The sequence below is a fragment of the Benincasa hispida genome, chromosome 8 (genome assembly GCF_009727055.1).
Source record: "Benincasa hispida cultivar B227 chromosome 8, ASM972705v1, whole genome shotgun sequence".
NCBI lineage: Eukaryota > Viridiplantae > Streptophyta > Magnoliopsida > Cucurbitales > Cucurbitaceae > Benincasa > Benincasa hispida.
Genome location: NC_052356.1, coordinates 41,944,903 through 41,971,584, shown reverse-complemented (window position 1 = coordinate 41,971,584; position 26,682 = coordinate 41,944,903). Strand labels below are relative to the sequence as shown.

Below are 26,682 nucleotides of genomic sequence, written 5' to 3'. Positions count from 1 at the left end.
GTTTCGTCTTAATGAGTCAATCGTAGGGAAAAATCGATTGAGGCAACAACTAAAGCAATCCTATCCATTTTTGGAATTTAAGTAAAATTTTATGCAAATGCCATCCGTAGAGGGACACAAGCAAAAGTGTCTCGAGGTCGAACATGAAATTTCAATACAAAGTAATGAAGAAGACCGTGGGATGTGTTGACATAATTCTCTCTCCCACTTACTATAAACACTCTCTTCATTCACCTTGATATTGACCTACACAAACACCATCCGCAGGGGGACACAAACAAAAGTGTCTCGAGGTCAAGCATAGATCTCACTGTGTGAACTATTTAGGGAGAAATGTGAAAAAGAAATTGAAGTATCATATACATCGTTTTCCTCCCACTGAGTATTTTACAAATGAGGGTTCATTACTTAGGTAAATTAAGCTAATAAATTTATCTAAGTGAATTGTTAAATTGTCCTAATATAACTCTTATATTAGATAGTTTAGCAATATATGATTCTTGTTTATTAAACACTTTAATAAACCTAATCATTTATTGTATGCTTGTAACATTACTGTTTAATTCACCTTTCAAATCGTTTCCCAGGTAAGGATGTTCCTTTTTTGTCAGCTTAAATACTTAACCTTAGATAGAACCTTCCTTAGACAAAGGTCCCTTATAGACAGTTATGTTATAAGTTTAATCTAATTTAATCCAATTAACCAGATATTAAAAGATTAAACCTATTTCTATTCGTATTAGAAATATTATTGATACAAGTCTATGTGAAATCAATTTTAAACCATTTAAAATTAATTTTAATCTATGTTTACATGCAACTCTTGATTATAGATTTTAATTCTAATTTCATTAACTAATAACACTTATTAAGAAAATGAAACAATTAAAACCTATACATGCATCTAATGACATACTTTAAAAATATAACAATTATATTTTTCGAAAATGGTGTCATGCTTCTTGTATCTCCATTTTCATTTCATTACACATAATATTTATATAATAAAGTAATGAGAATAAATAACATACATCCAAACTATATATTATAATAAAAATTATATAAAATGATGCATGGACATGTTATCAATGCATGCAATCATATAATATAATAATTATATATAATATGATGCATAAACATGCTTAATTAGTCATGCAACTATATAATATACCACTTATATTAATAATAATGCATGAAATCATATTTATCCTATGGTGGAATTTTTATACTATATGACATATACTATGCAATATAATAAATAAATCATACATCACATATATAACAAAAAATTAAAGCAATTTCCAATCGAAATTAACATTCTAAACATTAATTAAATTAATATAACTTTTATATTAATTTAATTAATGAAAATATCATAAACAATTGATTATTATAAATTAATAATAAAATAAATACAAAACTGCTCCACAAAACTGTTGGCAAGGCTCGAACCACGATTCAGAATAGCAACTGATGCGTGCGAACCGTCTTTGAAGCATCGACGCTTCAGCCAAGCGACGCAACGCTGGCTTTTGATTTGCTACAGCATTGCCCTACACTACACACAACATCCCAACGCTCTACTGCAACGTTGCAACATTGCTGCCGAGCATTACGATATTGGGCATTCTACCTTACAACGTAGGGTACCGCGTCACAACGTTGTGTACTACACTCAAAGGCAGAATGTTTCCTCTGCTTCGATTTTTCATCTGTTCTTGTTCTAATGGCCATCGAACACTTCAGCAACCCTAGCAATTGAATAGACATGGACATACAGACTTAATAGCGAAAATTAAAAACCCAAATTATCGGGCAATTAAAACTTTAAGCACTTTTAAAGCGGTAGATCTAAGCCAATTTCGAAAACATCCAAACTGCAAATCTAGAACATACATTCACAATGAAATGCTTTAAATCCCATTTAAACTCTGAATTGATATTCGAAAATGAAAATCAGAAACAAAACCTGGATTTGATACCAATTAATGAGATTTTGAATATCCCCGAAGCAGAAGCAATTGACTGTCGTTGTCTCTCGATTTCGTTTTACAAAACATCAAGCATACAGAGTGACGGAAACATATGAAAAACAAAATAACTAAGCATGTTATTCTACTTAAGTTTAACAGAGAGGAAAAGGGATCTAGAGAAATTCACCTTTGAAGAACACCGTCTTCTACTTCCTCTTCACAGCACGAATACGACCACTGCTTCTCTCGATATCCCGAACTTGGCACCACCACGAACACAGCAGTTAATGAAGAGGATGCCATCACAATGTCTTTCTCGTTATTCTCAAGGTGAAAATCAAAGCGGAGTTTCATAGGCTCGTTTGGATTAATTTTGGTGAAGGGAGATTTTTGGTTGAGAGAACACAAAATCACAGAGAGAAGGAAAGAGGATGAAGAAGATGAATCTCTTCTGTGAAACTGTTTCACATTCTCTTCATCCCCAAAATTAACTCCCCATTATTTTAATTAAAATGAGAGAAGTTAAATAACTCCAGGAGTTATTAATTTAAATTCAAAATTTGAATTTAATTAATATATATTAACTACTTTCATATATATATATATAGAGGTTATATCACATATAATCTATAACCTATAGTTTATATTATATCACATATAATATAACCTATAGTTTATGATCTCTCTAAAACCTATAGCATTGATATGAATCATATCCATATTAATTTTAACCTATAATTTTTATATGAAACACATTCATATAATTAATATTTGAATTATATTCAAATATTTATTTATCTCATAAACTATATAGATTTTAATATAAATCATATTCACATTAATTTTAACATATAGTTTTTATATGAATCACATTCATATAATAAATGCTTTAATCATATTCGACTACTTATCTATCTCATAAAACTATATAATGTATCAAAATATATTATACTTTTTAATATATCAACATACACTATATTAATTGTATCTTATACGATTAATTTCCTTTAATTAATTTGAACAATTCAAATTAAACCTAAATTAATTTGATTCTCACTAATCCTTATTGAGCTAATGTGAGGACCTTATGAACCTATATCACATTCGAATGAATGGGATCCCGAGGAAATGGAAGCATGGTTAATTGTGGAGTTCTGATGGGATCTAATGCATTAGTGCTAGTATGATCACACCCCAAGTTCAGGGGTATATAAATGAACCGATATCACATCCGAATGAGAGGGATCTTGAGGATATGAAAGCATGGTTAAGAAAGGCTTAAAAGAATTGAAAGTTACTACCTATACCAATAAGGTGCACCTTCTTTTTCGGTGGTTCAACCATATGAACTCCAAAGTTATGCATGTGAGTGAGGACGCATGTGAGTGAGGACAAAGCATGCTGAAAGGATCGTAGAGGAATGTCAGGACGTCATAACTTATGTCTAGGATATCCCCACTCACGTGTCTTCACATGAACATATTTAAGTTACATACATGATCACCGGTGTATTAACCACATAACATACATGTTTAAGTTACATAAAATAATCTTGGATCGTTCTTTAATGAATTATTGCATATAAAATTAATCAACCATTGATTTAAATAACATATAATCGCAAGTCTTTAGGGCATACATCCCAACAATATCAATATCATAAATAGACATGTGATATAACAATGATAGATACGTATACAAAATTTTGATAAAAACTTTCTCGGTGGCTTTACAGTTTAGTACATTATTAATAAAACATTATGTGCTGACATGAAATGGCAACATTGTTTAATGTGTTATTAGTTAAAAAAATATGTAGTCTAACATTAAAATATACTAATTTTCCAAAAGAAAAGCATCTCATTTCGGTATAAAATCTTCAATTCAAAACTAGGAACTTCAATAATAATATTATATGCCTTTCGTGCCTTTTTTTCTTCTTCTTTTAGATTTGTGTTTTTTTGTCGTTTTCAAATTATCGATGTTAGGTGTAAAATTATTAATTATGTGACAAAAAATAGAGGTAATTAGATGATAATCAAAAGGTAGTCAGATGGCAATATCAGATAGCAATCAAATACTTAAAAAATAAAGAATTAATTAAAAATAAGTATATGATTGTAATTAGATAATAATCGAATACAAATCATATGACAATCACATGGTAATCAGATAGCAATTATATGACAATCAGATAACAATCATATGATTGGAAGTCAAAACTGAACAATGATACACACAATTATTCCTAAACACATTTTATTCAAGATTACCAAGAAAAGGACACAAAATTTCAATGAACTATTTAAGCTATCAATGTGATTGATCCAACAAGTACTTAGGGCTTTCGATAGACTGATGAATTCCATGATAACAAGAAATTGAAATGAATTGTTCGATGTCTGCTCATTCTCCCTTTTTCAATTCCCAGTGAACAATATGATCTTGACCAATCATTTGTTTAATTTAGTGGATCTGATACTTAGTTAATTCTTTGATTTTTATGTTCCTGGTGACAGATTAATTATATAATAATAATAAACTATAAATAAACTACTAGTGTTTTAATCATATTTATATATGTCAATGGAGTTTTCCATTTTACCAGGACTGACTAATTTTTATTTTTATTCTACGTATAAAATCGAAAATTGACCACTACATAATTAATTCGGTATGGATTTTATCATGAATTTATGTGTGCTATTGATACAAAATCGAAAATAAAATTAAGAAAGCTAGTTGAATAACAATCATAATGTTTAAATCGGTAAATTAAAATGCCTAAAAAAAAAATCCATAAATTAAAATTGTAATAAAAACAAAATAATAATAATAAATAATAGACAAACTACTCGTCCTTTTGAAAACAAGACCCTAATTTTAGTGTACAAAACTAAACTACTAGAGAGAAACCTGAAACCAAAATCCCTATATATTTGCCATGGTGCGCTCTGTTTCTGGTGCATTCAACATTCTTCATCCTTCACCGGCAAATCGCTCCGATCAACATTTTCCGTCAACTTCACTTTGCTATCATAACCCCTCACGAAACGGCTTGCGAAGAAGACGAAGTACAGTAGATTCAAAGTTCCGATCACGGCGATCGTGACATAGTAGTAGTCGAGCCTGTTCTGGTTTAGGTCGTGCCCACCTACCCATGGCGATTTTGCAGTTTTCGCGCTAACAATGTGTATCACATCAACTAGGAAAGAGCTTAAATAGCTCGCTACTGAGAGTGTGAGGAAGAAGATGGCTCCTGCAACTGTTCTCATATGCTCCGGCATATGCATTGTGAAGAACTCCATTAGGGCTACCAATGCAAATGCCTCCATTAAACCGGTGAGAGCATGCTGCGGTATCAGAAACGCGAAACTTGTTGGTGAAACGAACGACCCAGTTTTCAAAGCAGCGTCTCTTCGATGTTTCTCGACAATCCCTGAGACGATCATACTCAGAATCGACAAGACGATCCCTATAGTGATTCTCTGTTCCATTGTAAGTCTTCTCTCTTTTCCGGTGAATTTTTTTCCCAGTTTGATGAAAACCCTCTCGTAGATTATGATCCATATAGATAGAGATATCATACCGGCTAAGTTCATCCAGCCGGGTGGGAATTTGAAATGGGGTCCGATTGATCTGTTTGATTGCATTGCTTGAAGAATCCCAAATGTGTTTGGTTGATTGAATACTATGAAACACCCAATTCCTGATATCCAAACGGGAATAATCGACACTAGGCATTTGAGTCCTTCCACTTGTTGTAAACTGCATAATCTCCATGGATTCTTAGGTTTTCCCTGTTCATCCAATTCCTCTTCTGGGTTCACTATAATCGCAGCTCTATCCAGCCATTTGAATCTCTCTGTGTGAATGAGCTTTTCCCCACATGAAGAATCCTCCATTGGTGGGTCATAAAACGAGTAAGATGAAACAGAATGTTTTCGTCTTCTACAGGCAGCAATAATGACCCTGGACATATCAGTAAACATGCTTCCTCTAGGCTCAGCGATGATGTAAGTATGGCGACCCATCAAGAAAATCGAGATGGAGAAGAAGAAACAAATGGTGGGTATGGCAAATCCAAGGGTCCAACTTACATTGGTCTGAACATAAACGACACCAGTGAGAGCTACAAGCAAAGCAATGGTGAAAGAAAGGTACCACCAATTAAAGAAGCTTTCTAATTGAGACTTCCCCTTTTCTGTGGTGGTGTCGAATTGATCAGCTCCAAATGCAACATTGCAGGGACGAATGCCACCGGCGCCAATCGACAACAGACCGAGACCGGCAAATAGAACAAGGAGCTGCCAAAGATGTGGCTGTGGGCAATGGCCTGAATCTTCAGCATTGCAATGAGGAGGCCTGAGCTGGTGGAGAGCTGCGGTGAGCATAACAGTCCCCATTCCCTTTTTTAAGACAAAGAAGATTAGATTCGACATAAATGATGATGAATTCAACAAGGGAAAAGTAAAAGTAGTACCAAGAGTGATGCAATGGAGCCATAGAGGAGGGTGCGGTAGCGGCCAAGACAAGTATCAGCAATGAAAGCACCGGCTAAAGTGGCAACATTGGAGGTTCCACTCCAAATATTAACCACATTAACAACAAAAATGCCATTGACATTGTATTGGGTGCTGAGATACACAGTGATATTGGATATCAAACTCATGGATGACAGCTTCTCAAAAGATTCATTCCCTTCAAAAGAGGAAGAAGATCCATTCAAAACCAAAGAAAGCACAGATCAGTTTATAGTGTATGATGTTTAAGTAATGACTGTTACTGACCGATGATGTATTTGACGGCGCGCCATCCTCCTAGTCTCCGGCGAGGGGTTGGAGTGGGGTGGGAGGAGGAAAGTGAAGATTCCAAATCCATGGTGGCTGTGTAAGGAGGTTGTGGAAGGAGAAGTACTAAAAGGGAGTGAAGGAAATTAACAGTGGTGGAAAAGGTCTAAATAGAAGTAAGTGGTTGATGAGGATTTTTTTATTGATCCTATTTTCCCGTTTTCAGCTTCCCCATCCCCAACTGCTTCACTCTTCTTCTCCAACACCAATTCCATGGCTATACAGTTATACATTTTGTTCAATTCTTTTTTTTTTTTTTTTTTAAAAAAAAAAATTTATTCAATAATTTTATTGAAGTTTCATATTTTTACTTTCGTACTTGGAATTCTATTCCATCAAATTGTTCCCAAAAATATTTTTACTTTAAAGTAAAAGTGTGTAAAAATTAGAATAAGTTTGTGATATTATTTCCTGTTATATAGAAAATTAAGATTGTTCTTATTTATTTCGTTTAAATCATATACATAGGAAATTAAAATGGTTGTTTTATTACATCTCAAAAGATGACATTAAGTCAATAAGAACGTAGCTCAACCAGCATAGTGTTCATACTATCAACCTCGTGGTTTGAGGTTCGATTTCTCCACCCCATGTTCATGTATGTTTTTCAATTTTTACATTTGAGTTATTGCATCATTTTTCATATTATTCTAAGGAAAAAAATTATCAGTGTTTTTTAGACAAATTTCAAGTTCAAGAGTAAAATTAAAGTTTAATCTGGTAATTATTTGATTTTTTATTTTTAATTTTTGAAAATTAATGTTACAAATACTTCTATCATGTAAATTATTGTGCAAAATATGATTAATTTTCAATGATATTTTGTATAATCTAATATTTTAAAAATTATAGATATGTTAATTGTGAAAATCGAATTTTGTGTCTACCTAAGACGTTAAGTTGTAAACCTAAACATCTATTAAACAAAAACTTTATTACTTTTGGATGCATTCTTGGAATTTCAACATATTTTTTAGGGTAAATATCTACTTATTGTTAGTGATTTTTTTTTTTCACTTGATTCATTTAAAATTAAATCAAAATCACCTGAATGCGATATTCTTTTCAACAAATCATCGCATAAATCTTTCTAAAAATTGCTTTAAGTTTAATGAAAAAACTTTATTAACTACTCGATTCTCATATTTGCCTATAATTTCCATTAATCTATTCAGACATTAACAGTTGATTTTTTTTTTTTTTAATTTTTTAATAAAGTGGTTTAGGTTCAAATTGATAATTATTTGTTTGAAAATTTAATTCATCAACCCCAATCTTATAAATTGATTTCTTACCACTATCCTAGAAGTTCCAAATTCCAACTATCGACCAGACTGAAAGTTTCTGGTGTTTTACCTTTTAAGAAATGAACAGTAATTAGAAAAAGTTATAATAATTATTCTTATAAAATAAAATAAACTATAAGAAAAGGTTTTTTTTATCAACAATTTTAAAAACAAGCTAAATTTTGAAAATTAAAACAAATAATTTTTTTTCTTTTTTGAGTTTGACTCAGAATTCAACTATTACATAGATATAATAAATGAAGATGAAATATGCTAAGTTTTAAAAAATAAAAAATAAAATGATTACTAAACATGCATTCTTTGTAAAAATATTTAAAGAAAAATTATTTTAAATAAAAAAATTATTGAAATTATTTATAAATAATAATAAAATATTACTGTCTATGGCAATCACTATAGATTACTGCACAATAAAATTTTGTTATATCTTTAAATATTTTGATTTATTTTTTATATTTAAAACTATTAAAAGCAGGAATATCCTACGGACGTTTCCATTGTATACAACTGATATAAACAATTTCCATCAAACACGTGTCCATGTTTGGAGAAAAGTAACGATCAATCGAGGGAAAAATTCCAAAAATAACTTTTGAATTTTCTCGATTGCGTTTCATTTGCACAACTCTCAATGCCCACTTTGAAAAAAAGCCTGCCCACTCTGCTCTCATGAATTGCAGGAAACTAAATTTCTCTCTCTCATCTGTTCAAATGATTATTCAGTTTAATAATGGCGCCTTCTTCTTCTTTTCATTTCCATTTTTTCACACATCACAAGCTTCTTTCGCACTCCAACTCTTCTCTTTTTATCATCACTCTCAAAACCCTTGTCTAACTCAACCCCAGCAACCTCAATCTGCAAGAAATTTCAAATGGGCATGTTTGTTTTGGTTGTTTCATCGCTTTTACTATCAACCCTTTTCAGCTCTCGCACTTTTGCTCTCACCCCAGATGGTAATTCTCATTTTCCGTTTCCTCCCCTGGTCCAGTTCTTTCATTTGTCACTTTTTTTCATTTGGGTATGCCGAAAACTGCTATTATGTTGATGCTTTTGAGCTAATCAAATAGAACAAGTGCTTTGTTGTGGCGTATTCTCTGTTTCATTTGAATGATTCGATCAGTTTTTATCATTCTTATCATTATATTCAAATAACACAAAGCAATTTTCTGCGTTCTTAAATTCTTAATTTCACAGGCTTAACGTTGTTGGAAATTAGAAGCGCGTTTAACGATAGCAAAAATCTCCTTGGTGATTGGGAAGCTTCTGACGAGTTTCCCTGCAAATGGTCTGGTATATCTTGTCACCCTGAGGACCAACGGGTTAGCTCAATGTATGTAATCTCACTTTCCACATTTGCCTTCCTCCTTTATTTCAGGATTGTATTGCATCTTCTGCAAATTGTTCTTTTGATTTTTGGTTTGGGATGTTTCAGTAACTTACCTTACATGCAACTTGGAGGAATCATTTCTCCCAGCATTGGTAAACTCGGTAGATTACAAAGACTGTATGTCCTGAAGAGCCATTTCTTCCCCCACATTTTTTATTTTCCCTCCTCTCAATAGTATGATGGGCAAGAGGCTGAAGTTTAGAAACTTTATGATTTAAAGAGATTACGTCTTTCTCCCTCATTTTCTTTTGTATGTTAACCAAACCAGGGCACTTCACGAAAATGGCTTACATGGAAATATTCCTAATGAAATCACTGAATGTACTCAGCTCAGAGCTCTGTAAGTGAAACGTGTTGTAACTACTATTGCCATACCATATATAGACATTATCCTCATGCACTTTTTGACCATCTGCATAGGTATTTGAGGTCTAATTATCTCCAAGGTGGTATACCATCGGATATTGGAAACCTTTCTGCTCTTACGATACTGTAAGTTTTTTCTGATTCGTTTGACATTTTTTGAGTCTGTCATTGTTACATGCTATTTGAGATTGTGATTTAGTCAATATAAAACATGTAATTGACTGGGGGCCATTTTATTTATATTGAAGTTGTTTGACAAAATGCTACCTGATCTTCTTTTTGGCACTATTTGTTTGTACTAAATTAGTAAAATTGGGGACTTCTCCTTTTATATGATTATTGCATTTTTTTTTAATATTGAGGTTTAAATTTAGGGATTTGTCAAGCAATTCATTAACGGGTGCTATTCCATCATCCATTGGTCGTCTCCCGCTTCTGCGTCATTTGTAAGTTGAATTGTAGTTGTGGCACAACAAGAGTTGACTTAACACTTTTTGTTGTTGTTATTTTATCGTTTTCATTTCATTCACAGGAATTTGTCCACAAACTTTTTCTCTGGGGAAATACCTGATTTCGGAGTTCTAAGCACATTTGGAAGCAATTCGTAAGTACTCTACTCTTAAATCACATGTATTTTCCAAAATTTACATTCATACTAATTTTTTTTAATCATATATGAAACGTGATTTCCTATACCTAAAATTTGAACCTCCTAAAGTGTTGAAACTTTAGAATTTTGAACAAGGCTATTATCATGTGTTTTGGTTATATGTGGTTAACCCTTCTATGGTTTTAAAATATTCAAAAGAGACTTTGCAGTTGTCTTCATCAATTCATGTGTCTTGCACCTTGCCAATCAGCTTACATGATTGCAGCTAACTTAACTAGCATGGTTCTGATCAAATAACATTTATAGACTATATTTAGCAACTACGGATGATTTAGTACTTATGTTTACGCAAACATGTAAACAAATAATAGAGTTAGGATTTAATTTTCTTCATCACTAGAAAGGAACTGTGTACTTCTACTGTAAGCATAGAGATGGATATATAACTCATTAGGAACTTCGGGGTATAGAGCATCCTTCTAACCAGGGTGAAGGACATTATAAATCAGGCCTCCAGTTGGCACCGTTTGAAGCAATAAATCGAGAAAGATTTAGATACTGTTCTAACTCCCTTTCTACATCTTCAAAAAATCTTCTCCGTCTTCCTTAGAGTCCAAATTCCATGGGTGGACCATCAGCCATGGGGTACTGCATATAATTGCAGGATGGCAATGGGAGGCATTCTGATAGGGGTACTGTTGTGGTTTTTCTAATTCCTTGCTTTCTCCCTCATAATTTTCTCCCCATTTTCTTCTTTCCTCTTGGATTGGAAGAGGATCCTGGCATTAATAGTATGGGATTCAACATCTCATCTTCTGAGCGTGTTGTATTGATAGTTTAGTGTGTAACTGCAGGTTCATTGGCAATCTAGATCTCTGTGGTCATCAAGTTAACAAGGCTTGCCGAACTTCACTGGGATTCCCTGCAGTGTTGCCCCATGCTGAAAGTGATGAAGCTTCTGGTTAGCTTGCTGATAAATGACATTTCAACTTGAATCATTTCTATCGCCTTGTAAAACTTAAAAGTTCTTGCTCACAATTTTCTGTAGTTCCTGTGAAAAAATCTTCACGCTACATCAAAGGGGTATTAATTGGTGCAATGTCCACTATGGGTGTTGCACTCGTGGTGCTTGTTCCATTCTTGTGGATACGGCGGCTATCAAAACAGGAAGGAGCTGCCAAGAGATATACAGAAGTTAAAAAGCAAGTGGTTCATGAACCAAGTAATCCTCAGTTCTCGTTGCAGGTTAAGTTTCTTCTCAAGTATTGTACAACTGATGCTAAACCTTCGCTGTACAACAGGCACAAAACTTATTACTTTTCACGGTGACCTACCATACCCATCATGTGAGATCATAGAAAAGCTGGAGTCACTGGATGAAGAAGATGTTGTCGGTTCAGGAGGATTTGGCATTGTATACCGAATGGTCATGAATGATTGTGGAACATTTGCTGTGAAAAAGATTGATGGAAGCAGAAAAGGTTCAGATCAAGTATTTGAAAGAGAGTTGGAGATTTTGGGTTGCATCAAACATATAAACTTGGTCAATTTGCGGGGATATTGTAGTCTTCCAACTTCAAAGCTTCTTATCTATGACTTTCTAGCAATGGGCAGCTTAGATGATTTCTTGCATGGTATGACTTTAACATGTACCAAGCCTTTTGACTAGGGTTCATGTTTAATGTCCTGTCAATATTGTTTCATATTTTCCATTTCTTCTGTATCATCATGCAGAACATGGACCAGAAAAACAGCCTTTGGATTGGAGAGCCCGTCTAAGGATAGCCTTTGGCTCTGCTAGGGGGATTGCATACTTGCATCATGATTGTTGTCCAAAGATCGTGCATCGTGATATTAAATCGAGTAACATTCTACTTGATGAAAACTTGGAGCCCCATGTATCTGACTTTGGACTGGCCAAGCTTTTGATTGACGATGATGCTCATGTCACAACTGTTGTTGCTGGAACATTTGGTTATTTGGCTCCAGGTGCTCATTAGTTCTGCATTTGAAAGAAATGTTTGATACAAAAATTCAAGAATGATTTGAAATATTTCCTTGCTCTGTTAAGTGGCTGAATTTGCTATTTCCACGCAGAATACCTACAAAGTGGGAGGGCAACTGAAAAATCAGATGTTTATAGTTTTGGAGTTTTATTACTGGAGCTGGTGACTGGGAAGAGACCAACTGATCCATCATTTGTAAAGCGAGGCTTAAATGTTGTTGGTTGGGTATGCTCTAAACTTTCTTTTTTGCCTTCTGCCCAGAACACTTCTTTAGCAAAAGTCATGTTAAACAATAACGAAAATTACAGTGATAAAATCCATTAGATAAAATCAAGTGAAACTTTAACACAATTTTGTTTGAGAAAATTAGTTTTGGCAATGTTCAAGGACAGTACTTGTACAGACAGACGTATATATTCACGTGCATAATTTATTTCCTTTTTCTGCCGTAAAAGTCCCAGTGTTACCAACATGATGTTATTTTATAGATGCACACATTATTGGGAGAAAACAAAATGGATGAGATAGTTGACAAAAGGTGCAAGGATGTCGATGCCGATACCGTAGAAGCGATTCTCGAAATAGCAGCCAAATGCACAAATGCCGACCCGGACAATCGGCCATCAATGAGTCAAGTTTTACAGTTTCTCGAGCAAGAAGTCATGTCACCTTGTCCTAGTGATTTCTACGAGTCTCAGTCTGATTATTCTTGAAACTTTCTGTAACAGAAATGCTTATTTAACCCCAGACCCGTGAATCTTCTGCAACTCACTTGCAGCATTTGAATATTTCATCTCTCCCAGTGAAATATGCAGATCATGGAGTTTGACAGTTTGGATGACTGTCTTGACTGGTAAGTTATAGATAATGTATGGTTTTGTAGAAAGAAAGTTGTGAATCATAATGATTAACTTTTTTTATATGTTGAAGTTGTGGCAAAAGGGTTGTTAAGTTTCAACTCCAAACGTTAAAAAGTAAACTCAAAGCCACCAAACTTTGCCACCTACTGCCACTAACTTTCTGCTGTCTCCTTTTCCTCTAAATTTTACACAATAGCTTTTTATATATAACTGGACATTCCTGAATCCCTGACAGATAAATGGCAGGTTTTTTTCCCCTTTTCTGTTATTTACTTTCAAGAAAGTCAAATCTGTATCAGAAGTTGACAATCGTTCTGCTAAAGGATTCTTATCAAACTCCTGACCCTCATGGTTGCTGTTCACTTCAAAGTGATTTAATTGCAACTGGGCTTTAAATCCCATTTCACTGATTGGGTGCTTTTAAGATTTTTGTTTAGTAATCCTAGATAAGGACAAGCACGACGGGACAAAAAAATAGAGAGACTGCTATTGTTTATTCATTTTTCCATTATTAATGTGATTTAACTTTTGGGTTTTTTTTTTTTTAATGTTTGAGAAGTGGCAACTATACAGAAATGGAGTTGTCTCTTTATGGGAATGACCTTTGGACCTCTTCAAAGGCCAAGTCTGCAACTGAGCTTCGACTTTTTTTTTTCTTCCTTCAAGTCTTCCTAACCTTTGTCCAAATCCCATTCCTCTCCAAATGGTGTCTTTGTCAGATTCACGTTTGAATTTACATTGCATGCCATTTAATATATTGATAATATTCTATTTTCTATATTTTTGTATATCATAAACGTCGTTTTGCGGCTTTTGCCATACTTTCTCTGTTTCTCTCGATCTTCCCCATATTTTGTCGCCAAATATCCAAAACAACGTCTGGTTGAGATAGAACTACGGAAGTTTGGAGGTGGGTTGAGGGTAAAATCCGGAATGAGCCTGCAATTGAAGCCTATTCATCACCACCTCCACCACCATGGCCGCCGCCATTGCCACAGTCAGGAGCCGTACCAACCCAGTTACAGAGTACAAATTCAAGCTCCATCGGCATCTCTGCACCTGAACCATTCATTCGTTTCTTTGCTGCCGAATTGCCATTTATTGAATGGAAATCGAGGGGTTTCGTTGGGATTATTCAACAATAGGAGGAAAAGACGATGTGGGGGTGGCGGCAGAATCGGTCACAGGGGTATTGTGGCGTCCGGCATTGCGGGGACACCGATTTCAGATGGCTCGAAATCAGAGAAAGGGTTTGTTTCTCCTCCCCTCAGTGACATCCTTTGGCCTTCTGCAGGTTAGTCGAGAAAAAACCCAAAAGGGGCTTAATTCTTGAACTTGTTTTTATGAGAATATCTCCATCAAACCCATGTTGTAAAACTGAAATTCGATGAGAAAACTGCGAATGGGTAATGTTTGTTTTGTAATTGATGAAACAGGGGCATTTGCAGCGATGGCAATGCTGGGGAAAATGGATCAGATTCTAGCGCCAAAGGGGCTCTCTATGACAATTGCACCATTAGGAGCCGTTTGTGCTGTCCTGTTCGCAACGCCCTCATCCCCTGCTGCTCGAGTACTCGCCATTTCTCTGATCTGAACCAAAAAGTTCGTATTGCCATTTTTTGCTGAATTGGGTTCTTTTTCTTCTTCTTTTGGTGCAGAAATACAATGTGTTCATTGCCCAGATTGGGTGTGCGGCAATTGGGGTTTTAGCGTTTACTTTGTTGGGGCCTGGATGGCTGGCTAGAAGCTCTGCTCTGGCTGCATCCATGGCGTTTATGATCTATACTGGTTCGACGCACCCACCAGGTTATAATGAAGCCACTCAATTTGTGAATGTGAGGCTCCATTGTGTTTATTTATGAATATGAATTTGATTTGATTTGATTGTAATTCTAACAGCCGCAAGTTTGCCGATACTGTTCATCGATGGAGCTAAGATGCAGCAGCTGAATTTCTGGTACGCTCTGTTTCCTGGTGCCGCTGGATGTATTCTCCTTTGCTTGATAGTAAGTTCTCTCCCCTCTTCTCTCTTCTTTCTTTTTTCTCAGCCCGTAAATGATTAATGATCTGTCCCAAAATTTAACTTTTTGGTTAAACGTATTATCGCATTTTATACTGTATCGGATTAGAGAGTCATAGACCTAATGCAATGATTATGTCTATTAAGATCTTCATTTTTCTCCACTCCATAGCAATATTCATGGCAAATGTGTGAGAAAAATGAAATTACAATAGACATCGCCAATGCATTAGGACTACAATAAATATGATCATCCATAACGAGATAGTAGTAATATACTTTAACATAAATAGGAAGTTAGATTCCATTTATTTGTAGGAGGCGATAATTAATCATTTAAATGGTTGTGAATGGACCTTCCATACACCTTATAAAATTCTCAATTTTATCTTTAATATATAAAAAAAAGGATGGCGATGACATTTTTTATTATATATATATATATATTACAATATTGGGAGTTGATTTATCATTAAATTATTGTTTAATATTATGCCAGGCTTGGAGCCTTGGATGTTACATGAAACTCAACCAAATCCATTTATTTCATATGACATGTCTACTTCTTAATATGTTATTAAAAGAGGACAAAAAAAAGTAGACAGAGCAATAATTTAAGGACATTATACCTCCTAATCTTTTGAGATTTGTATTTAGTTTTTAGAACTAAATCTCTCAGACTTTTGAGATTTGAATTTAGTTTCTATTTTATTTTTAAAGTTTTAAAATTTGATAGGTTCAATCCTATAGTTTGAGAGTGTATTTAGAATGTATTTTCAAATATTTAATTTAAAAAATAAGTCATTTTAGAAAAAATTAGAATGCTCGACAACCATTCAAAATAGGTTTTGAAGAGTATTTTCAACAATTTTTGTCAAAAGTATTAAAATAAAAATGAATTTTTTGAAAAAAAAAATTTCCCCTTAAATCAATCCAAATGGGCTTTGAATTTGATTTCTTACTCGTATTAGTTTTAGATTATGTATGGAGTAAGAAAAAGCAATAAATAATCCAAGAAAAATAAATAAATAATCCAACTTATTTTTAAAAAATACACATGAATATAATCTTGACAATGTATATAAATATCTTTGTTGTCAAGTCCACAATTTAACTCTATAGAGACATTTGAAAACTAATCTCAAACGTTGTGGATTAATGAGTAGTTGGTTTCAAATCTCTATAACCACAAGGGAAAAATTTGAAGACCAAATATAAATTAAATTTAAGCTTTAGAAAGGATAAGTATATGTAAGTTCTTACCAAAGGTAGTAATTAGGAAATTTTATAAATTGAGGTTGGAATGAGTAATATAAAAGGTTTAGGGTGAAATTGAGAATTGCATGAGAAATAGGGATCATAAGAGTGAAAATGGAGAGTTTAGGGTCATATTACACAAATTTCAATTTTAAATCTGTCTTTGCATATGTTACAACCTATTAGACACAAAATTGAAAATTTAGAGATGTACCGAAGAATCTTTAACATGAATTTTTTTATACAAAGAATAAAATTGTAATTATTCCATAAAATGTGTATGGTTTTTTTTCTCTCTTGCAGCAAGAGTTAGTGATGTTCTTGAAGGAGAAGTTCAAATTTTAAAAGTGTGGGAAAGAATGTCACACAGTGAACAGCCATTATTGAAGGTCTCCCAAAGCTCATTTTTGTGGGTTTTGATTTAGTGAGAACAACCCTTATGATCTGATGGAAAATAATTCATTCCTCCAATAAATATTTTGGTCCCATAATTCTTAATCCAAGGACATCCTCCTTTGGACCCATCCTAAAAATTTCAACCCCACACACCGCATTCAATCAATTGCCTTTTCATTCTTAAATTAAGTTGTAAATTTATCCCCCCATACTCTCTGTTTTTTGAGCTTTGAAAAGTGTATTTCTTTGGTTTATGGAAAAAGAATGATGTTATTATTACTTTTTTTTTTTTTTTTTTTTCTGACAATGATTCTTAGATTGATATAATATTAAAATTATCTTCACCTATTAACTTTTGATTAGAGATATCCATTTTTTCATGAGATCCACCCAAATGAGGTGGAGAATTTTCTCCTTGTTGAATGAACGGAACGATGTGTATGTATATATATGTATATAGTGAGTATTTGGTTCACCAACTTCATAAGTTGATGTTAAATAACTTAACTTCAATAGTGTTTACTATTGAAGTTTGCACATTTATCGATGAATAAATTTAAAAGTTGCTAAAAATAAACAAATTAGAAAAGCACGAGGAATTTTCTTTGCAGTGAGCTCGATCCCTACGCCTACATGGATGAGGATTGAAATATGGATGGGGAAGGGATCTCGTGGACTTCTCTACTTTTGGGTCAACAAGTGGTTTAACATGATATTAGAGCAAGTGGTCTAGCAGGTCTCATGCAATGTTATTTTCTCCAATTAATAATAATTTATACTTGTCGGATCTTCTACATATTTAGCTCACAATTGAGGGATCGACTTAGTGAATTAAGAGGTGTTTGATAAATGGGTATGAGTTATTGGGTTGGGTGGGTATTTATTACCCATGTTTGTTAAGCCCATAAAGAAAACCTATGGGTTATTAAAACCCATTTTTTACCCACTCAAAACTATCATTTTTTATCCCCTCAAAACTAATCCTAAAAATCAATATATTTTCATTTCTTTCTCTCTTTGCGTTGGATCCCCAAATATACAATCCATATTATATAAAAATAAACTGTATGATATGTGAATAATAAAGTTAAGTTAGAAAGATTCAATATATATACATACAATAACATTAATAATGGGATAATTACCTTCAATATATATACATACAATATACAATATACCAATTAATTGAGCAGCAATATGAAATATATTTTGTTGGTATGTTTATCAATCGAAGAGAATTAGAATTATTACAGTTTCTGAAAAGAATATATGAAAAATAATATATTATATTCTACAAATTGAGAAAAAAAATTGAGATTGTCCGTTTATGTCATAAAATGATTTGAGAAAATATGTGTATATTTTGAAAATTAATCAACAATACAAAAGCAATAAAACTAAAAAATAAAAGAATGAAATAAAAAAAAAAACAAACAAAAAAAAATATAACTAATCTCATTCACAAAAAAACTGCATCAGATCTTTCAACTCAACTCAACTCTGCACACAACAAACACAGACAATAATTACCAACTCAACTCAATTCTACAACAAAACACAAGACAATTTAACTCCCAATAATTTAACTCTCCAGATAATAATTACCAAACTCAACTCAACTCTCTACTTTTATCACATACCAAACACACCTTTAATGTGTTTCTATGGGGTTTTTTCATTATTTATTTTGTATTTTGACTCTCTATAATTTAAAATTCAAATATTGGTTCTCTAATTGTATTAGTTTCAGGCTTAACCCTTATTAGATAAGTGAAATTGTAAACACCCTTTAACTTATGGAAAGGGTAATTGAGAGTGAACCTGAAAAATATTACATCTCAATTGATAATCATTTTATTTATTTTTAATTTTTTTAAAACAAAATTTATAAGTAGAAATAACGTTTATACACCCAATTTTAAAAGATAATAATCAAATTCTGATAAGTTGTTAGGGTTGTAAAGAATGCTTATACAACAATAGCTTCTTCGTAACTTATATTAATAAAATAAGTAGAAACTACAATTTGCATAATATAAATAAAAATTTATTTGAGAGATGTTAGATTGGTTGAGATTATGATGTATATAATTTCTAGGTCAGAAATATATTTTAGTGGTTAAAACTTATCTTATTGAGCTGTTTAAATAGAGTATTTTTTTTATTTTATAGAAATGGCTTAAAAACCCTTTTTTTTTTTTTAATTACACTTCTAATTTTTTTTTTTTTTTAATTTAATCAAAAGTGTTGCATCTAAAGTTCTTGAAAATGCCAAAATGCACAAACTATCCCTTTAAGTGTTTTTTCAATCAAATCCTTGAACTATAAAATATTCTTATATTATCGATTTTGTGTTTTCTTAAATTGAGATTGCAATTCACCGATCTACAAACTGGTTTTTTAGTGGTTAATATATTATACCTTTTAAATTTTATATAATTAAAAAAAATTGGTGTTAAATTTTAACAAGTTTGTAGTTTGAGAATTCGATCGTAAGAGTCTTTAGAGTTGAAATGTGATTGGTGTATTTTGCAATATTTAAGAGTTTAATGGTAAATTTTCATAAGATTAAGGAGTTATTATTGATGAAATTGAAAATTTGAGGGATGATTATAAGTATAACAACCCGTTTAGTTTAAGGATAGTTTTTACAATTTTCTTTTAGTTTTTATTTTTATTTTTTTAAAAAATAGACCTTCAAGATAAGTAAAAGTAAAATCGTGTTTGTTTTTATAGCATTGATAAGCATTAGTTATTTGTTTTTGCTGAAATAGACAGTTTAATTTAAGATAGAAAACTGCCTAACTCTTACCCAAACTAGTTTTAGCAAGCATAATAATGAAAATTTTTAAATTTATCTTATTTTGCAATACTTCATGATTTAGAATTAAAAGCTACTAAAGGATAGTGAGTAATTTCTTCACTGAATTAAGATACTCTCAACCAAATAATATGCCCAAATAACTCTTATTCTTAATAGTGTTTAGTTACCATTATTTTGGTCAAGAAAACATTAACTTACTTAATCATTCTTATAAGTGTGACCCTCCATTTTAAATCCTAGAGTACTGCCACAATAAGTTCATTGAAGGCAAAGACAATATTGGTGCAAAAACTAAGGTGGCCTTATTCATTTCTGGAGTTTGCCCTGATATTGACTCCATACGAACACCTTCTGAAGGGAGGATGCGCCTAGGGCACCATGAGGCCGAGTATGAAATCTCACTTTACAAACTAATGAAGGAGATTGCATAAATGTTGACACATTTCCTTCTCTCACTTACTATAAGTACTTTCTCCATTCATCTTGATATTAACTCATACAAACACCTTCTGAACGGAGGATGCGCCCAGGACATCATGAGGTCGAGTATGGAAGTCACGGTGTAAATTTTAACGAAGAACATGAGAGAATAAATATATCATATATATAATTTTTCCCACTAGGTATTTTATAAATTAGGGTTCATTACTTAGGTAAAATTAGGCTAAGTCATTTATCTAAGTGATATTTATTTGCCCAATATAATATTTTTGTTGGATAGTTTAACAACATATGATTAATATTTATTAAACAATTTAATCATTTAATCATTTATTGCATGCTTATAAAATGTTGACTAACTGACATTCCAAGTCGGTTTCTAGGTAGGGGTGTTCCATTTCCGACAGCTTAAATACCTCAATCCTAAATAGAACTTTCCTTAGATAAATGTCTATTAGTCAATATTTTATAAATTTACTCTTTCATTATCTTATTTTAATCCTATTAAAACAAGTAAAAGATTTTCCTATTTCTAATCTTATTAGAGACAAATGTCTATTAGTCAGTATTTTATAAATCTAACATTTTATTATCTTATTTTAATCCTATTAAAACAAGTAAAATATTTTTCCTATTTTTAATCTTATTAGATATATTTTAGCATAGTTTCATTTTCCAATTTTTGAACCTTTTAAGAACATTAATTAAAATCTTATGTTCACATGTAACTCTTTATTGTAAATTATAAATTTATGTTATATAACTTTTATACCAAAGAAATTAAAGCCTATAACATGTATCTAATGACATTACTTATATAACAATTATATTCAAAACTATGTAATGCCGTTCTTCATGCATAATTTATTTTTCGTTAACAATCATAATATAACACTTATATAAATATTAATGAAAACCAAACTATATAGTATACATGCTTTAATCATGCATTAAACTATATAATATAACACTTATATTATAATCACACATGCTATAATGTATGCATCATGCATAGAAAATAATCTAAACTTTAAATATAATAATTATATTTAAGTATGATGCATGATTATGTTGGGATTGATGTCCTAAATCTCTTGTATTCTCGTAGTTTGTAAACATTGTATAAACAAGTTATTATTAATAAAATAATAATTATTTTATAAGCATACACTCAATCTAATAAACTAAAGATCCTAGGTTATTTTATGTAATTTAAACAAGTATTAAAGACATACAGGTAGATCTTGTTTAAATAATAACCTAAATGGTCTGTAGTAGATGGATAAGGTTGGGTACCTTATCCTGGTGACACTACGGATACAACCCGTTTTGTAGGTGTTACAAGTGTTGTAAAGTGCTACAAATGATCTGATCCTGATCATTCATGTGGAGACATGTGGATAGGGGTATTATATACAAAAAGTTTGTATAAGACCGGACCATGAAATGATTAGTCTCATTATATAACACCATTCATAATAGAGACTTACATTTTACTAAAATAACCATAGATGACATGCTCTGAATTCTGAGTAAGTTGTGAACTCCTGCTTATGAAGGCGGTCCTTTGATTTGTATGGGTGAAAGTGGCTAGATTGCTAACTCAATAAGCCTACCATTTTAGACATTCGTCTGACTGGGGAGCTGGGAACAAAGCTACACAAGAAAAAATTCACTCCTTTTCCGATGTCGGGTAAGTAGATAAATTACTCTCTTAAGGGCTGATTCTAGGGCTTGAACATAGTGACCACACCCTTTCCTGGCCCCAGAGGGACTTGGTCATAGTTGGACTATGACTTATTGTTCATTAGAGGAATCAGTGGTAGGAGTTAGATGTAACTATAGGGGCAAAACGATAATTTTGGCCCAACTGTACTTACGAACAATTTGTGAAGGATTATCGCATTGTTGATTGGTTATATCCAATTAACACAGAAATTTGTCTGTAATACGAAGAGTGCAGTTGTTGATCTTTAGTAGAATGACCGACAATTTATAGATGTTGGGTAATTTAATGAAAAAGTTAAATTAATTATCCAAGTACCGTTAGAGCTTCAATCTACAGGTCCATAAGGTCCCCTCTGTAACTCAACAGGGATTTAATTGAGAGCTAGTTTTGGATTAATTTGAAGTGTTCAAATTAATTGAGGGAATTAATTATATATGATATAATGACTATAACTTATTGTTCATTAGAGGAATCAATGGTAGGAGTTAGATGTAAATATAGGGGCAAAACGGTAATTTTGACCCAACTGTATTTACGAGCAATTTGTGAAGGGTCATCGCATTGTTGATTGGTTATATCCAATGGATACAGAAATTTATCTATAATATGAAGAGTGCAGTTGTCGGTCTTTAATGGAATGACCGACAGTTATGGATGTTGGGTAATTTAATGAAAGAGTTAAATTAATTATCCATGTACCGTTAGAGCTTCAATCTACAGGTTCATAAGGTCCCCTCTATAACTCAACCGGGATTTAATTGAGATCTAGTTTTGGATTAATTTGAAGTGTTCAAATTAATTGAGGGAATTAATTATATATGATATAATTAATTAAATTAATTATATATGTGATATAATTAATATAATGTATTTGATACATTGTAATATAAGGAAACATGAGAGGATTTTAAATATGATTCCAATACTAATTATATGAATGAGATTCATGTATCAAATTTAATATAAATATGATTTATATGATAGAGTAAATTAACATGCAGCGGAATAAATTAGAATCAATAAGCACTCTAATTACATTTAATTTGAGTTTAAAAACATGTATTGAAACAAAAGTTCAGAGAAAGAGTTTTAAGAACTACAACCTTTGATGAATCTTCTTCAAACACTGCTTTACTCCACGAATCGAGACTTCAAATTTACAATGGACCACCACAGAGACCTTCTCTACTATTCTCTGCTTGGAATGTATGGTGGAAACATTGAATTGGGGCCAACAGAGTGGAGATGGATGGGGGTTTGGAGAAGAAAAGTTTCTGCAAAACTTCAACTCTTAATCTGATTGCATGGGGTCTAATTGAAGTTCAAAACTTCAATTTATATTGAAGTACCATGCATTAAGGATTAATACAGTTGATGTCACTTCAATTTCCATTGAAATTGAATTGGCATGAGGTGTATTTTGAGTTTTGGATTTTCCCATTTTGAAATATTTTTATTCAATTTTAATAAAATTAATTTGATAATTTAAATTAAAAACTGATTTTTCAAAATTTAATTTTTAATTTAATTTTATATTTTGAATTTACAAAAAATCCAAAAATCTAATTAACCAAATTACCAATTTTGAATAATCTTCGAAATTGAATAAAATTGAATAATTAATTAAACTAATTTAATTAATTTAATTTAATATCAAATATTAAATATTATATTTCACCTCAACAAATATTGAATTCATTATTTAAATATTTTTGAACTCTCCAATTTTATTTAATTTCGACAAAAATTAAACGTTGCAATCATATCAAATACAATTAATAGAAACCGTAATTGAATTTGAAGACTTCAAATTGAAAACCCTAATTTCACTCAAGTTACTAATACAAGATAATTTTACGAGCTAGTAGAGGGACCTTATGGATCTACAGATCATGAGCTCCAACGATTTGAGATTAATTGGCTAAACTCTTTAGACCGAATTAATCAATATTCATTAACTATCGAGACATACCACTATAGCTTGATAGTTGCACTTTCCTCCTTGTAGATATATTTCTATCAATTTTAACTATAATTAGTAAGTTGATCCTTGTCGTTTGTATTTATAGCTAGGTCAAAATTATCGTTTTACCCCTGTAAATATATCTTGCTCCTTAGGCTCCCAATGATACTTCATTGAACAATTGGTTTATAGTCCAACGTATAAACCATGACCTTCTCGATCATGAGAGAGTGGGGCCTCATTGTTCAATACCAAGAATCAGTGCTTAAGAGAACAACCTATCTGCTAACCCTACGTCGGGTAGGAGTGAATTCCATTTTGCAGAGCTATGTTTCTAGCTATCTATCCGGTCTTATCCATAAAATGGGAGGCTTATTGAGCAGTTCTGTTGGACTACTCTCACTTATGCAGATCAAAGGATAATTTTGAATAAACAAGAGTTCATAGTTAGCTCCGAATTAAGATCGAGTTACCCTAGGTCATTGAATTTTAAATAGTCGGTTTTAGCAGAAAACCGTTGTTATAAAGAAAAGTGACTATTTCAAGGTTCGGTCTTATGCGAACTCATTGCATATGATGCCCCCTTTCACATATCTCCACATGAATGATTTTGAGATCATATCATTTGTATCAGTATACAAAATGGGCCGCATCCAATAGTGTCACCAGGATGAGGTACCCAATCTCATCCATTTACTTATAGACCATTTTGACTATATACTAAAACTTGATCCTCTTTTATGTCGCCACATAAAGTTAAAGTATTCATAATTATAGCCATGGATTCGTTTATTGGATTTTTATAACAAAATGCACTATTGAATAAAATACTCAATAATGCTTTTATTGATATATAAAATATGTTAACAATATTTACGAACTGCGGAGTTTTAAGACATTCCCAACAATCTCCCACTTGAACTAATATTCCAGTGAGAAATACATACAAACATAATGTTTTACAATATGAAAAATGGAGAGAAAATACAATAAAGTAGGACATCAATATATCCTTGACATTCTCCGACTTGCCCTAGATTATAATGCTCGTAGTCCTAGTCTGACCAAGTGGCCCTCGAACACTTTAGCCGAGAGGGCCTTCGTAAATGGATCAGCAAGGCTATCTTCGTGACTATCACCTCTCCTCGGTGTACTTCTCTGATGAGATGTTACTTTCTTTCGACATGTTTTCTAGGTCTTTGACTTCTTGGTTCCTTGGAATTGGCAACTGCACCGTTGTTGTCACAATACAGGGTAATGGGCAGATGCATATTTGGAACCACTCCCAAATCTGACAGGAACTTGCGTAGCCACACTACATCTTTAGCTGCTTCGCATGCAGCTACATATTATGCTTCCATCGTGAAGTCAGCTGTACAACTCTGTTTGATGCTTCTCTACACTATAGCTCCTCCGTTAAGAGTGAAAACTGATCCTAAAGTAGATTTTCTAGAATCTACATTAGTTTGAAAATCAGAATCAGTGTATCCCGTAAGGATCATATCCTTAAACCCATACACAAGCATATAGTCCCTCGTTCTCCGAAGGTACTTGAGGATGTTCTTGACAATAATCCAATGACTATGTCCAAGGTTAGTTTGGAACCTGTTGACGATTCCTACTGCAAAGCATATGTCAGGATGTGTACATAACATAGCGTACATCAGACTCCCAACTGCTAAAGCATATGGAATTCTTTTCATTTCCTCAACTTCTTGAGCCATCTTAGGATACTGTTCCTTTGACAAATGAAGTCCATGTCTAAAAGGTAACATACCCTTTTTGAAATTTTGCATATTATATCTTGACAATATTTTGTCAATATAAGATGCTTGAGATAGGGCTAGCATTCGGTTCTTGCGATTCCGAACTATTTGGATCCCAAGAATGTACTGTGCTTCTCCCAAATCTTTCATTTGGAATTGTGATTCTAACCATCTCTTTACATCGGCAAGGAAACTTGGTTCATTTCCAATGAGCAAGATATCATCAACATAAAAGACTAGGAAAGCTACAGTTTTGTTGACTATTTTCTTGTATACATAAGATTCATCAATATTTTGTTCAAATCCATAAGACTTAATCACAATGTCAAATCTTATATTCTAGGATCTAGAAGCTTGTTTTATTCCATAAATGGATATTTTAAGCTTACAAACTTTTTGTTCTTGACCCTGTTCAATGAACTTTTCTGGTTGAGACATGTAAATACTTTCATCAAGATAACCATTAAAGAAGGTTGTCTTGACATCCATTTGTTATTTCATAGGGGCCCCTTGTTCAAGACCTAGAGTCTGAAGGAACCATTGAAGGTCCTTGGCAGAAAACGGGATCAGACCCAAAAATCCAAATTTACAGAATAATGAATTTTACAGCAAACAAACATTATACATCTAAAATTTAATTTTTGCATGCTCAAAAAGAAAAATACATAAGAGAAAATTGGGTTTCAGAAACCCTTATGTTTGAAGGCCGATTCAAACCCTCGAACTAAATGGACACTACCACAATGAAACCTTTGTGTTCTCTGGATGAGAATCCAAGATGAATGGGCTCTGGCTATTTTGGAAGAGGGATTTGAGGGAAGAGAGAAAGAGGATGATAGTTCGTAGATCTCAGAACAGTTCTGTACTTTCTCTATGTTATGTTTTCTGTGTAAAACCAGAATGAGAGTGTGGTCATAACCCACAAC

The 26,682-nt window shown here is 32.6% G+C and overlaps 3 protein-coding genes across 3 annotated transcripts; 2 read left to right on the top strand and 1 right to left on the bottom strand.

The window, feature by feature from the left end:
• Positions 1-4,875: 4,875 nt before the first annotated feature.
• Positions 4,876-6,854, bottom strand: LOC120083136 (protein NRT1/ PTR FAMILY 2.8). Its single transcript, XM_039038712.1, has 3 exons — positions 6,764-6,854; positions 6,457-6,674; positions 4,876-6,382 (listed from the first exon to the last, which is right to left on the bottom strand). Exons 1-3 carry the CDS (start codon positions 6,852-6,854, stop codon positions 4,943-4,945), a joined length of 1,749 nt encoding a protein of 582 aa, XP_038894640.1. The 3' UTR covers positions 4,876-4,942.
• A 2,148-nt stretch (positions 6,855-9,002) lies between these two features.
• LOC120083134 (LRR receptor-like serine/threonine-protein kinase FEI 2) lies at positions 9,003-13,516 on the top strand. Its single transcript, XM_039038709.1, has 13 exons — positions 9,003-9,084; positions 9,326-9,461; positions 9,564-9,635; positions 9,787-9,858; positions 9,939-10,010; positions 10,259-10,330; positions 10,417-10,488; positions 11,349-11,455; positions 11,543-11,716; positions 11,796-12,128; positions 12,229-12,483; positions 12,592-12,725; positions 12,989-13,516. Exons 1-13 carry the CDS (start codon positions 9,003-9,005, stop codon positions 13,211-13,213), a joined length of 1,806 nt encoding a protein of 601 aa, XP_038894637.1. The 3' UTR covers positions 13,214-13,516.
• Positions 13,517-13,662: 146 nt separating this feature from the next.
• Positions 13,663-17,312, top strand: LOC120083135. Its single transcript, XM_039038710.1, has 5 exons — positions 13,663-14,654; positions 14,797-14,930; positions 15,019-15,166; positions 15,260-15,366; positions 16,941-17,312. The coding sequence occupies exons 1-5, from the start codon at positions 14,294-14,296 to the stop codon at positions 16,980-16,982; spliced, it is 792 nt and encodes a 263-aa protein (XP_038894638.1). The 5' UTR covers positions 13,663-14,293; the 3' UTR covers positions 16,983-17,312.
• Positions 17,313-26,682: the final 9,370 nt, after the last annotated feature.

Bases quoted from the DNA above. Each gene is read 5' to 3' on its own strand.
- LOC120083135 (XM_039038710.1), top strand. From the start codon at position 14,294: ATGAGCCTGCAATTGAAGCCTATTCATCACCACCTCCACCACCATGGC. The intron at 14,931-15,018 runs GTACTCGCCATT...CTTTTGGTGCAG, and splicing joins CCTCATCCCCTGCTGCTCGA to AAATACAATGTGTTCATTGC. The intron at 15,167-15,259 runs GTTATAATGAAG...TAATTCTAACAG, and splicing joins TGGTTCGACGCACCCACCAG to CCGCAAGTTTGCCGATACTG.
- LOC120083134 (XM_039038709.1), top strand. From the start codon at position 9,003: ATGGGCATGTTTGTTTTGGTTGTTTCATCGCTTTTACTATCAACCCTT. The intron at 10,011-10,258 runs GTAAGTTTTTTC...GTTTAAATTTAG, and splicing joins CTTTCTGCTCTTACGATACT to GGATTTGTCAAGCAATTCAT. The intron at 10,489-11,348 runs GTAAGTACTCTA...GTGTAACTGCAG, and splicing joins AGCACATTTGGAAGCAATTC to GTTCATTGGCAATCTAGATC.
- LOC120083136 (XM_039038712.1), bottom strand. From the start codon at position 6,854: ATGGATTTGGAATCTTCACTTTCCTCCTCCCACCCCACTCCAACCCCT. The intron at 6,675-6,763 runs GTCAGTAACAGT...CCTCTTTTGAAG, and splicing joins CGCCGTCAAATACATCATCG to GGAATGAATCTTTTGAGAAG. The intron at 6,383-6,456 runs GTACTACTTTTA...GTCTTAAAAAAG, and splicing joins GCTCCATTGCATCACTCTTG to GGAATGGGGACTGTTATGCT.